Source organism: Dromiciops gliroides, chromosome 4 (assembly GCF_019393635.1).
Source record: "Dromiciops gliroides isolate mDroGli1 chromosome 4, mDroGli1.pri, whole genome shotgun sequence".
Classification (NCBI taxonomy): domain Eukaryota; kingdom Metazoa; phylum Chordata; class Mammalia; order Microbiotheria; family Microbiotheriidae; genus Dromiciops; species Dromiciops gliroides.
This window is the reverse complement of record NC_057864.1, coordinates 133,643,716-133,658,366: the sequence shown is the minus strand read 5'-3', so window position 1 is coordinate 133,658,366 and position 14,651 is coordinate 133,643,716. Positions and strand designations below refer to the sequence as shown.

General features: G+C 37.8%; 1 protein-coding gene across 1 annotated transcript in view; it reads left to right on the top strand.

Annotated features, from left to right (window-relative positions):
• CATSPERE (catsper channel auxiliary subunit epsilon) overlaps nucleotides 1–14,651 on the top strand; it is a 177,328-nt gene that overhangs the window by 56,787 nt on the left and 105,890 nt on the right. Inside the window, exon 8 of the mRNA XM_044003183.1 lies at nucleotides 6,168–6,660. Within this exon, the coding sequence (XP_043859118.1) occupies nucleotides 6,168–6,660 (493 nt within the window). The remainder of the gene's footprint in view (nucleotides 1–6,167; nucleotides 6,661–14,651) is intronic.

Below are 14,651 nucleotides of genomic sequence, written 5' to 3'. Positions count from 1 at the left end.
GTAGGTCCCATGTACTGCTAAGAAGAGGGTGGATTCCTTTATATTCCCATTCATTTTCTCCAGAGAGCTATCATATATGTTTTCCAGAATTTTATTATTTAATTTTCTTAACTTCTTTCTTATTTATTTTTGTTAGATTTATCCAATTCTGATAGGGAAAGATTAAGATCCCCCACTAGTATAATTTTATCATCTCTTTCCTCCTGTAACTCATTCAACTTCTCCTTCAAAAATTTTGATGCTATACCACTTAGTGCATATATATTAAGTATTGATATGACATCATTGTCTATGATACCTTTCAAAAAGATATAGTTTCCTTCTTTATCTCTTTTAAGTGGATCCATTTTTGCTTTCACTTTATCTGAGATCATTATTGCTGCCCCTGCTTTCTTTGGTTCAGCTGAAGTATAATAGATTCTGTTCTAGCCCCTTACTTTTACCCTGTGTGAATCTCTCTGCTTCAAATGTGTTTCTTGTAAACAACATATTGTAGCATTTTGGTTTTTAATCCATTCTGCTATCCATTTCTGTTTAATGAGTGAGTTCATTCCATTCACATTTATAGTTATGGCAACTAACTGTTTATTTCCCTCCATGCTATTTTTCTCTAGTTTATCCCACACACACTCAGCCCCCACCCTTTCCTTCCTCTCAAGTGTTTTACTTCTGATCACCACCTTCCCCAATATCCCCTCACATTTATCAGTGCCCCCCCTCCCCATTCTATTGTCCACATCACTTTTTGACTTCCTTATAGGATAAGATAGATTTCTATATCCAACTCAGTGTGTTTTATTCCCTCATTGAGCCAATTCTGATGAGAGTGAGTTTTAAGCTTTGCCCACCACCACCTTCATCTTTTCCTCCATTATAATAATTCTTTCATGCCTCTTTTATGCAGGACAATTTATTCCCATTCAATTCCTGCCTTATTCTTCTATGAAATTTTTTTCTCACTCCTTTATTTTGTTTTTTGGGGGTATCATCCCATCAATGTTACCTTATAACCACACCCTCTGCCTACATATACTCCTTCTAATTGCTCTTATAAGTAATAAAGTTGTTAAGACTTACAACTATTATTTTGTCATAGAGAAATGTAAAGTTTAACCTTATTGGATTTCTTACATTTTTTCTTGCTTCTTTTTTTTTTACCTTTTTATATTTCCCTTGACTCTTGTATTTGGAGGTCAGATTTTTTATTCAGCTCTGGCCTTTTAATCAGAAATGCTTGAAAGTCCTCTATTTCATTAAATATCCAATTTTTCACCTGAAAGATTATATTCAATTTTACTGGATAGGTGATTCTTAGTTGTAAACCTAACTCCTTTGCCTTCTGGTATATCATATTCCAAGCCCTGCTGTTTTTTAATGTGGAAGCTGCCAAATCCTGTGTAATCTACAATATTTCAATTGTTTCTTTTTTGGCTGCTTGCAATCATTTCTCCTTAATCTGTGAGCTCTGAAATTTGACTATAATGTTCCTGGGAGTTTTCATTTTGGCATCTCTTTCAGGTGGTGATTGATGGATACTTTCAATTTCTATTCTCTCCTCTGGATCTAATATATCAGGGCAGTTTTCTTTGATAATTTCTTGAAAGATATTGTCCAGGATTTTTTATCATGGCTTTCATGTAGTCCAATAATTCTTACATTATCTCTCAATGATCTATTTTCTAGGTCAGTTGTTTTTCTAATGAGAAATTTCCCATTTTCTTATATTTTTTTACTTTTTAAATTATGTTTTACCATATCTTGATATCTCATTAAGTCATTAGTTTCCATTTGTCCAATTCCAATTTTTAAGGAATTATTTTCTTCAGTGACCTTTTTCACTTCCTTTTCCATTTGGCCAATTATGTTTTTTAGGGAATTATTTTCCTCGACTCTTTTTTCATGATTCTCTTGCATTACTCTCATTTCTTTTCCCAATTTTTCTTCTGTTCCTCTAATTTGCCTTCAAAAGTCCTTTTCAAGCTCTTCAAAGAATTCTTTTTGGGCCTGAGCATGCTTAAGGCTCCCTGTTGTGAGCCTAGCTGTTGCTGCTGCTCTTAGACCTCACTTCCCTCCCACTCACATAAGATAGATCTTTCCTGCAGAGCTGGTAAACTGTTTCCCTGCCCCTAGAACAATTCTGAAGCAGTTTTCTATTAGTTTGGAGGAGAAATTTAGGAGAACTTCAGAGGGTTCCTTCCTCACCCTACCATCTTGGCACTGAAGTTCCTTTCTTCCTTCATTTATGTGAAATAATTTGCCATATTCTACTTTTCCCTTTCTCCAAGTGCATTGTTGTATTATTTCTTAATGTCTCATAGTCTTTAGCTACCACTTGCCCAATTCTAATTTTATGAATTATTTTATTCAGTAAGTAACTCCTCTTCCATTTGGCCAATTCTGCTTTTTAAAGGGTTGTTTTCTTCAGTGTATTTGCGTACATATTTTCCCATTTTTTGTGTTTCCTTTACCAAGCTGTTTACTCTTTTCATGATTCTCTGGAATCACTTTAATTTCTTTTTTCCAATTTTTCCTTTACCTCTCTTTTTTTGATTTAAAAAAAATTTTTGAGTTCTTCCAGGAAGTCTTTTTTGGGAGTCTGATGCCAATTCACATTTTTCTTTAAGGTTTTGAATATAGCTATTTTGACATTATTGACCTTTTCTGAGTTTATTTTTATTTTCCCTAACCCCACAGTAACTTTCAACAAACATTTATTTTATTTTGTCCAGTTACATGTAAAGGTAGTTTTCAACATTCATTTTCATAAGATTTAGAGTTCCAAATTTTTCTCCCTCCCTCTCTTTCCTTCCCCCTCCACAAGACAGCAACCAATCCCACAATAACTTTCTATGGTGATTTTCTTTTTTTGTTGCTTGCTCATTTTCCAGACTATTTCTTGATTTTTAACTTTATGTTAAAGTTGGGCTCTGCTTTTGGGGAGGAGGGAGCATGGTCCCAAGCTTCAGGTTTTTTTTGTGTTGCTGTTTTCAGAGCTAATTCTGGATACTTGTAAGTTTCTGGTTCTTCCAAGATGATTTGATCTAAGGAGAGGTGTACTTCCCTAACCCCAGAAGAAAAATATACTTTGGGCCTGCTGAATAGGTCCCTTCCTTTTTGACCTGCATAATGTGTTTTCTCTTTCCCATCTTCTAGGCTTAGTCCATTCCTGATCCTCCAGCAGTGGGATCCAATAAGCATGCTACATAGTAACTCTCATTATCACTAAAAGACTAAGTCCCTGAACTCTGCAATTTGGGATTACTCTTGAGTCAACTCCCATGGCTAGCATTGCCTGTGAAGATTTCCTTCTCTGACTGGCAGGCTAGATTCTTCCATTATGTTACAACCTAAGACATTTTCTCTACTTTAACCATGAAGCAGGAATTCAGGAATGACATTATCTAAGGATGCCCCTCTGAATTCAGTTGAACATATGTAATGTCTGTGGACTTTTCCAGGATGCTTCACCATTTCTCCAGCTGCTCCCATCTCTTGGACCAGGGGGAAAAAAAGTCCACTCTGATGTCTCTGATCTCCGACTTCTGCCCATAAAACTGTAGATGAGCATATGTAGCTAACATGTGATTCTTTCCCAAAGCAGCCATTATCTGATTATACCCTCACAATCTATCATGGCTTCATTGTGGGGGAAAAGGGCACAAAGGAAAAGTTGGAAAGAAGCCAAAAAGGAATGAGTGTGTTTGTCAGTTCAATTTTATAGTTCTGCAGAGAGGGTGGCTCCTACCAACAGAGTTCATATTACCAAAAGTTCTAGCAAACAATTATCTTGGGGGCATCCCAACTCGCTAGACTTAGTCTTTTTAACACAACAAAGTGAACAATGTAGCACTTATGACATCTTGTATCACACATGGGGTCCCCAGAAGAGTCTACCTCTGCAAGTGTATGTGCACTCAAAATGATAGCTCACAAGTCCCCACCAGTGGGGACTCTTTCTTCTTTAGTGAGTCAGAAAATACAATTAGCTTGAAAACAAAGGAATTTAAAGAAGTAGCATAGTAAGGTTTGCAAGAAAACATTGCCCTCATAAATACAGGTACACTAAAGCTCAGAATGATTTATGGTTGGTAAAGAAAGCTTAGAAAAACTTGATTTTAAATATACAAACACATATATACACATATAGGTATATGTGTACATATACCTATATGTATATGTAAGTGTGTAGATAGATAGATAAATAGATAGATAGATAGATTGATTGATTGATAGAATGTTATAGTAGTTTAAAAAAACTAGGGTTCTCTCTTACTTGTTGCTTCTACTCTAGACTTGTTCCTTCCTCCTACCTAACACTGTCTCACTATATCACTGACAGTAGGTTGGTCATCTCCCATATACCTGCTGGTACCTTGATGCCTATAATATCAGAGGGCGGAAAGCAATCATATTGCTATAAAGTTTCTGTCTCTCATTTGCATTGCAAAAGTCCTTCAATTCATAATGGAACCTGGGCATCTTTTGCCCCACCCCCACCCTCTGTGAATGAATGAGAAAAAATGTTATTAAGCACTTATTTTATACCAATAATTGTGCTAAGTGCTGGGGATACAAATACAAAAACAAAAATAGTCTCTTCCCTCAGTGAGCTTACATTCTAATGGGAGAGACAATACACAAAGGAGATGGGATATTGTTCCAGAAAATTATAGAATGGTGAATGAGATCATAGGTGTATAGACTGGCACATATCATAAAGGAAAAATAGTAGAGTTGGTTTGATGGAGCCAGAACTACCCAGAACTCGGGTGGGGATGGGGGAGAAAGATTGCTTACTTTTGCAAGATGGTAAACAAGACTGTGGAGGAGACACCCAGAGAGTAGGGTATGAAGTGAAGTGTGGTGGCTTAGGCTTTCCTGAAATAGTTATCTGAATATATAACTTATTATATACTTTTTTAAGCAAAAGGATATGAAATGGAGAGTTGCAGTTTCATAGAGTATCTTCTTTTTGTGTTCTTTGCTGTTGTTTTAATTCAGAATTGAGATTTTTTTTGAGAGAGAGTAGTTTCTTCTATTCTTTTTATCTTAGAGTTCAAAGGCTTTGGGAAAATAAAGTAGTCAGACTAGGGAAAAACTTTAGCTGCTTTGCTCCTAATTAGAGACTATGTCCTCAGAGCCATAGACATGATAGACTTTTCTTCTCCAAAATGAGTCCTCACACACTTTTGAAATACAGTTAACAGTTATGTAGTGAATAACATCCAAATATGTTGCCTATTTTTTTTTGTTTTTTGTTTTTGCAGGGCAATGGGGGTTAAGTGACTTGCCCAAGGTCACACAGCTAGTAAGTGTCAAGTGTCTGAGGCTGGATTTGAACCCAGGAACTCCTGAATCCAGGGCCAGTGCTTTATCCACTGCGCCACCTAGCCGCCCCCTTGTTGCCTATTTTTAAATCTACACTTTCTGGTTACCAAGGGCAGTTTTTCTATCCCAAGACTTTGTATGATTTAGGGTTTAAAAATCATTTTGGTTCTTATTGACCAAACTATACTGCTTGAGAGACATTTTAGGTCCTTCTCTTTCAACAAACCACCAAGGTCTATTTGGTCTGTATCCTACTTGTTTTCTCAGTCTTGAAATTATTTTTTGGTCTCTGATACAAATGAATGGGAATTGGAGTGGGTGGGGTGGAGAAAGGCAAAGGAACAACAGGCATTAAAGGAATTATCCCTCAACTCAATTCTTTTTCCCCAAATTCCTGCCTTTATTATAGAAAGATAAATTGATTGATATATAGATAGACAAATAGATATGTTGATAGATGTGTATATGCCATATGTAATTATCTTTACATATATGTATGTACCAGCAACCCTTTCTAGACTTTGAGCCAAGCTCTACAGTACTTAAATAAATGTCATAAAACTTCAGAAAAAATGTTGACTAGAGTAATCAAGGAAGTATTTGATGGAGAAAATGGGGCTTGAGTTTGCTGCACAGAACTGAAGAGGTAAAAAGGAGAGGATCTTCCTGTGGGTTATGATGAGCCACTGAAGATTTCTGACTTCAAATAATTGTTTTTAGTAAGATTAATCTGTTTATATTGGATAATCTGTTTATGATATGGAAGGCAGGTAATGGCAAGGTAGAGAGAAATACTTTTATTCTTGCCATTAATTATGCCTTTATTTTTCTGTTCTTAGGATCTGGACATCAAAAATACCACAAACAAAAAAGAACCTTTTTATGAAGATCAAAGGAAATTCAGTAGCTTTCCAAGATTGCTTTATTGCAGACTTTATGTTTTTGCTGTCTCATATTAAACTAACTTTCAGTCAGCATCCTGAGTATGTACCCATTACATCAAATAATGAAGAAATTATCCTTTTTGATTGGCCACCATGTTATCCTTCAACTGTTGTAACAGTTTCATTTTGGGAGACTCTTTTTACAAAGGATGCTTTCAATACTTCAGAGAAGATCAGAATACCCCCCAACATCCTTACCGATGAAGAAAGGGGAAACATAAAAGACATTAGCTTAATAGATGAAGGAATAGTCATTTTAACAGGAGGTTCTCTTTATCTGAGGACAACGGATGATTTCATAAAACTTGACGAGAGGTTTGGTATTCCTGACAATCTGATAGCTGGAACAGAAACAAGAACCTGGTGTTGGACTGAATATACACCAAGGGTTAGTCCAAGTTTATACTTTATACTGGAAGATCTTTTGGTTGTTGTTGTTTTATATTCCCTGAATATACATGGAATACATGGATATACATGAATACATGGAAAGTAGAGGGTTTAAAATGTGATAAAAGTCAATTTAATTAAAGAGACAGGGACTGGATTTGTGCTTTCCCTGGCATGGGGAATACATGGTAAGGAAGATCTGTCTACCAATATAGGTCAGCACCAACTCTGAAACTTAATAAGAGTCTTTTGAGAGAGTAGCTTCTGCTATTCTTTTTATCTTAGAGTTCAGAGGCTTTAGGAAAATAAAGTAGTCAGACCAGGGAAAAACAATACTTGCCTAGAGTGCAGAGAAGTTAAGCAACTTGAGCAGGGTCACGCAGCCAGTGTGCCACAGAGATGAGACTTGCTTGGTACCAGGTCTTATTGCCTTCAAGGCCAGCTTTCTATCCACTCCATGTGCTCCTTTCCTTCCTCCTTAAACCCATCAATTCACCACTGTTATTAAATCCTATTAAATACATTTAACCTATGTACAGTATCAGATCCTCACAGAATCACTGAGTGTTGGAACTAAAAAGAGCAATTTTCTAGACCAGAGAAGTGTTTTTTTCCTTTTTTTTCCCATATAAATATTTTATTATTTTCCAGTTACATGTAGAGATAGTTTTCAACATTTGTTTTTATAAAATTTCTAGTTTCAAATTTTTCTCCCTCCCCCCCTTTGATGAAGAGCTCAAAAAGGATTTTAAAAATCTGATATAGGTTATATATGTACAATCACATTAAACATATTTCTGCATTAGTCATGCTATGAAAGAATCAGAGCAAAAAGGAAAAACCTCAAAAAAGAAAAACAATAAAAAACAATAGAAATAGTATGGTTCAGTCTGCATCTAGATTCCAAAGTTCTTTTTTTCTGGATGTGGAGAGCATTTTCCATCATGAGTCCTTTGGAACTATCTTGGACTATTGGATTACTGAGAAGAATCAAGTCTATCATAGTTGATCAACACATAATGTTGTTGATATTGTGTATACTGTTCTCCTGATTCTGCTCATCTCACTAATCATCAGTTCATAAAAAAAAAATCTAATCACTAATCATCAGTTCATGCAAGTCCTTCCAGGTTTCTCTGAAATCTACCTACTCATTGTTTCTTACAGCATAATAGCATTCCATTACATTCATATACCACAACTTGTTCATCCATTCCCCAATTGATAGGCAACCCCTCAATTTCCAATTCCTTGCCACCACAAAAAGAGCAGCTGTAAATATTTTTGTACATTTGTGTCCTTTTCCCTTTTTTATAATCTCTTTGGGAAAAAGACCTAATAGTGGTATTGCTGGGTCAAAGGGTATGTACAGCTTTGTAGCCCTTTGGACATAGTTCCAAATTGCTCTCCAGAATGGTTGGATCAGTTCACAGCTCCACCTACAATGCATTAGTGTTCCAATTTTTCCACAGCTTCTCCAACATTTATTATTTTCCTTTTTTGTCATATTAGCCAATCTGATAGGTGTCAGGTAGTACCTCATAGTTATTTTAATTTGCATTCAGTGAAGTATTCTTTGGGGTTTTTTGTTTGTTTGTTTGGTTGGTTTTTGCAGGGCAATGGGGGTTAAGTGACTTGCCCAGGGTCACACAGCTAGTAAGTGTCAAGTGTCTGAGGCCGGATTTGAACTCAGGTACTCCAGAATCCAGGGCTGGTGCTTTATCCACTCTGCCACCTAGCCACCCCTCAGTAAAGTATTCTTGAACAGGAAATCCATGGATAGATTCCAGAAGGAGATCCATGAATTTGGATGGGTAAAAAAAAAACCCACACCTTTATTTTCACTAACCTCTTAACCTGAAATGTATCATTTCCTTCAATTATGAAAGTATTCATAAAACCCCTGAGAAAGGGGCCACAAGCTGTAGCAGACTGCTGAAGGAATCCAGGACACAAAAAATGGTCAAGAGAACCCCATGCTCTAAAATTCATTTTTACAGTTGAAACACCTGAGTCCTGGGGAAATGAACTAAATTGTTCAAGGTCACTGAGCTACTAAGTGGCAGAGCCTGTATTCAAACTCAGCTCTCTGGAGTCATTTGTCTTTAGGTGCAATGTTCATTCCATTGCATGCTCCCTTCCTTCTTCAAAACCTTCACAGGACACAGAAGGACTTTGGCTTGAATTGAACATGCCACTTAAAGTCAGAGATGCACATTTACAATCCAAGTCACATGTTCCACATACCAGTATAATAAATGCTTATTGGATTGGATTGGATTGGATTATAGAGAAGGAAAGACAAACAGCTTCATAGGCATAAATCTGGGAAGCATCATTTGGGAATTCTATGCTTTTGATGGGAATAACTAAATATGGTCTATTCAGTCAATAAACATTTATTAAAAGCTACCATGTGGGCCAGGCACTGTGCTAAGTGCCATTTAAGGAATGGCTGCAACGATGCCATGTTGTCAGTGTTATTTAAACAGGCTACTATTCTGCAATAGTAGGGTGGTTGTAAAAGTGTTGGAAAGTACTTCCCTAGCAAATAAAGTGCCATCACTATATTTGGCATGCTGAGATTCTTTCCTGGGGGGCAGCGAGGTGGTGCAGTAGATAAAGCACTGGCCCTGGATTCAGAAGGACTTGAGTTCAAATCCAGCCTCAGACACTTAACACTTACTAGCTGTGTGACCCTGGGCAACTCACTTAACCCTCATTGCCCTAGAAAAAAATTTAATTTAATTTTTTTAATTAAAAAAATAGAATAAAAATTCCTTCCTCTGAGTTAGTTATGTGTGCCTCAGTGGCATTTCTTGAGGAGAAAAAACAAAAAGTTCAGAATGTTGATCTGAGTGTACATTCCCCTGGGGCACAAATGCAAAAGCACCACCTGTCCTGTCCACCTTCAGAGGCAAGTGATGCAGGGCTCTAGATAATGCAGTCCCTGTCAAGATGAATTCCCATCAATTCCACCATTCCCTTTTATTTAGAGCTTCTCACCAACCTTCCCCTTGGTCAAGAGTGTATACCTGTATGAGTGGCCATAACTTTTGACAATATTTCTAGCTGTGGAGGCAGTGCTTCTGCCTCACCTTCAAGTATTAGGTCAACCTGTTCACCTTTCAAGTAAGCACCTCTGGGAACTCTAGGCAGTGATTGTAGAGTCACTCTAAGTCAGCAAGGCCATCTTAGCTGCATCACTCAGAAACCTTTCCCTGGACTGACAGTAACAATGGGATCACTGTCCAGATTTGGCACTGTCTCTTTTCATAGGTTCCAGAGGCAAGAGGAATGAACTCTGGCATTTGTGTAGACTGGCATTTATGCCCTAGGCGGAGGAAGAGTCTGAAATCAGCATTTGTTTGGAGTTAGCTGATTCCTTCAGTGGAGTGATACAGAGAAATTATGAGTAAAACATATCAAGAACAAAACTCCTTTGTGTCTTCATGTAATCTTGTCATTATCATGACATGCTCACGATAATACTCAAGATTTCAGAAGTGGAACAAATCCCTAAATGGAAAATGCCAACTCTTGAGCTGGATGGAATCATGACTGGAATAAGAAACTGACAGCTTAGAGTAGGGATTCTCAACTGTGAAGGTTTTTTTTAAAAAATATTGTGATACAGGGCAGCTAAGTGGCACAGTGGATTCAGGAGGACCTGAGTTCAAATCCGGCCTCAGACATTTGACATGTACTAGCTGTGAGACCCTGGGCAAGTCACTTAACCCCAATTGCCTCACCAAACAAACAAAAAAAACCCCAGAAAACAAAAGAATTTTGATACCTTCATTTCAATATAATTTCTGCTCTTTATAATCCTGTGTATTTTATTGTATGCTTTTGAAAATAGGGAAGGGAAACAATAGGCTTCACAGGAGTGCCAAAAAAGGTTAAGACACAAAAAATGTTAAGAATTCCTGATTTAAAGGGACACTCATCATGATAATGGGGCAACTAGGTGGTAGAGGGAATAGAGTTCCAGGCCTGGAGTCAGGAAGAAGTTCAAATCTGGCCTCAGACACTTCTAACTCTGTGACCCTGGGCAAGTCACTTAGCTCAGTTTGCCTCAGTTTTCTCATCTGTAAAATGGGCTGGAGAAGGAATGGCAAGCCACTCCAGTACCTTTGCTAAGAAAACTCCAAATAGGGTCATGAAGAGTCAGACACAACTGAGAACAACTGTACAACAATTTCATGATAATATTGCAAGCCTAAGTGATATGAGAGTAAATGCAAAAATGATCCCCTTGCCAGAGTTTAAGGGCCCAGAGAAGTGCCACCATAGAGTCAGGAAATAGTAGACAACAGAAGGACTCTTAGCATATGGAGCTGTGACTCATCAGTGGACCTAAGTCCGTGGTTATGCCTTTTTTGCTTCTGTGCTTTCAGTATAGTACCCCTAACTATAAAGCATGGTAAGGCAAGGGAAAATAGAGCAGTAAGGGAAGCATCTCTTATGTACATGGATAGATATGAGGTTATAGGAATTTCTGTATTATGATAGGAATTCCCAGCTAGAAAAAAGACACTTATAGAAACAGGAGAATTTATACTGGATGAGTCAGTAAATTGCATGTACCAAGTCATATTGGAAGTATTCTCCTGCCAAATGAGAAGGAATTGGTTGATTTTAGAGTCTCAGGAAACTACTGACAATTGGGAGAGCCATGTCATGAAATTGAGGTATGGGCTGGCTAGATGAGCTCATGGCAGGGCAAAAGTGACACCAGCAGTGATGGCAACACTGCCCTGTGGCAGTGGCAGCAGCTGTGGCACTCAAAGACAGTAAGGGGACCGAACACCAAGTCCAAAAGACATCCCAGGCAATCCCTATACTTCTACTTGGCTCAGGCTCAGGTGCCATTTGGTAGCTCTGTTGCTTATTATCTTGTTTTAAGTCATAATTCTAGGGTGGTTTATTGCCCATTAACCAGTTCCCAGTTGTAGTTCTAGAGTAGAGAGGATTGGTTGCAGTCACAAGGAAGCTGGGGCCTTGCCTGTGTAAGAAACAGAGCCCAGATGAGGAGGGCAGTGACCAGACCTCAACCCAAATCATATCACATTGGAAGTACCAAAAACTTATAAGCCCCTAGCTTGAGCTGTGAAAACAGCAGGACATGGAAGACAAAAGCTCAGACTAGGTATTCCACCACCCTCCCCCCACCTCTGAGAGGTGAGCACATCCCAACCCTCACATAAAGTCCAAAGTCAAGAAACAGGCATCAGAGAAAACTAGCGAAAAAAAAAAAAACAACAAAAAAGAACCTGTCATAAAAAGTATAGAGACAGAGAAGCTCAAGACATAAACTTGGAAGACAATGACTTGAAAACATCTACAAGCAAAGCCTCAAAAGGGAAGAAAATGCAGATTGTACACAAACCCAACAAGATTTCCTAGAAGAGCTAAAGAAAAATATCTTTAGGGAAAAAAAAGAACAAAATTTATTTTAAAAACCAAACAAGGGGCAGTTATGTGGCTGTAAAGTAAACTGTGATTCTATATTCCTCTGTTAGAGTTTCAGATTCTGTTACTCTAGAGGCAACTAGTTGATACAGTAGATGCAGCAGACCACTGGGTGTGGAGTCAGGAAAACCTGAGTTCAAATACAGTCTCAGTCTCTTACTAGCTGTCTGGTCATGAGCAAGTCACTTAACTTCTGTTTGCCTCCATTTTCTTGACTATAAACTGGGGATAATAGCAGGATTATTGCTACATATTTGTGGCACATAGTAGATATTACATAAATTCACATTCCCTTTCCCCAGATATCTCGGCAAAGGGATTTGATAGGGGGGAAAATGGTCACAAGGTTATCTATAGTATCTTCTGATTCATTCTTTACATTTTACTATTACCAGAGGTGAAGAGTGGGAAGGCATTTGCGGGGAACTTAAAACTGGAGATCACAAGACTTTGACCCTTTATACCAGGGTTTCATAACTATTTTTGTATTATGGATCCCTTTGGCAGTCTGATGAAGTCTATCCCTTCTCAGAATAATGCATAGGGGCAGCTAAGTAGCCCAGTGGATAGAGCACCGGCCCTGGAGTCAGGAGTACCTGAGTTCAAATCCGGCCTCGACACTTAACACCTACTAGCTGTGTGACCCTGGGCAAGTCACTTAACCCCAATTGCCTCACCAAAAAAAAAAAAAAAAGACATGAAGTGAATTCACTAATCCACTATTAACACATGCCCTGCTTTGTAAAATATATTTTCCTACCCTAGTGACCTACATGGACACCTGGCTCCAACTTCTCTATAGTCCATGTGGTAAAAGTAGCCATGATTCCCTGATCACCAAGCCCCCATGTTGCCCCTAGCTCAGGAATTCTCTCTTGGCTCATCTTGCCCTGCTCATATCCATGCCCTAGAAGGACCATCCCACTGAATTCTAATTTCTAGGGTTCCCTGGTTCCCAGCTCCTTGGTAGAATGTCAATCAGCAATAGATAGTTTTTTGGAAACTTCTCCCTCCTTGATCTTTCATTAGCCAGATCACAAATCCTGCTTCTCTCGTGAAGCAGTTGCTTTAGTTTAGTTTAATTTAGTGTAGTTTACTTGCACCAAGTTTCACAATAAGGACACATACTAAATTGCGCACATACGAGGTTATATCAAATAATATTACATCATCACCTTACTCTCCCTCAACCCATTACATTAGGGTTGTAAATATGGTTGGGACCTTCTTAGCCTCTCACAACACAAAAGAGCTGAACCAGAACATGAATCCTGGGTAACTCCCCTAAATTCTCCATCTCTCTTATCATAAACTCCTCTATGCTCTGTTTTGTTTTTTTGTTGTTTCTTTGTTTTTCCAAATATTTTTCTAGTCCCTGGTTCTCCAGAGATGCCTAATGTTTGGGTATCCATAAAAAATTGACTGTCCTTGGCATCAAATTGCAAGTGACATTCTTGGCCAAGGGTGAAATGCAGAGGAAGGAAAGAATGCTAATGTCCTGATTGGTTTGAAAAAAGAATTTAAATTATTGTCATCACTACCAAAGAAAATTATGTATAGTATGTAAAGAAAAAAAAGCCAACTCATATTTAAAACTTTTTAGCTTTATTTCTAGGCCTGTGCCCCAGATTGGTTTTTCAGAACCAAAACAAACTAGCATAAAATTCTTATAATTACTAACTTAAATTTGTTTGTTCTGAAAGTCTGCCTTAGGGCCTCACTGTGGTACAGAGGTAACCACAGGTGAGTTCTTAATGACTATGCCAACTAATTACAAGCTTTGACAGGACCTATAAACCTAGAAAGGCATTATATATGAGCTAAGTGATGAATGGTATGTCTATAGACATTAGCCAAGTACAGAGAGTCCCATCACCGGGTTGGCTGCAGGAGAATGAATGTTGCAGCCATGTTAAATCTCAAAGGTCCTTTATTAAGTCAAAGAGAGATTGGAATTTGTGTTAGTAGAGGAAAGCCCAACTAATTAGAATGACTGTAAATAAAAGTAGCTGATACAGAGTGGTCTAAGTTTTACAAAGCTCTTTACACATAAAGTTATCCCTTCCATACCACTACTTTCCCCATTGTGGTTTTGATATATTATGGGTTGGTATAAGAAATTAAATGGGAATTTGGGGGGAGTTTTGTGGAAACTAAAAATGACATAGAAAAGGTTTAGAAACTCAGAAATACATAAAATATATCTATAGTAGTATGTAATATCAACATATTTTATCTTTTAATGCCATAATAATTCAGACTTCTGGTATGAAGGGTAAGCCAAAAATTTTACATGGATTTTCCAGATCGCAGGGGTGCCATGACTTTCACCCCTTCAATGTGAAAGGAATAACTGTCTTATTTAATGTGCTACTCACAATAACCATTGAGTAAGGCAACTACTGAAGATATTGTACCCATTTTGTAAATGAGGTAACAGAGCTCAGGAAAGTTGTGATCTGCCCAAGGTCCAACAACTAGTAAGTGTCAGAGCTAAGATGAAATCACATATCT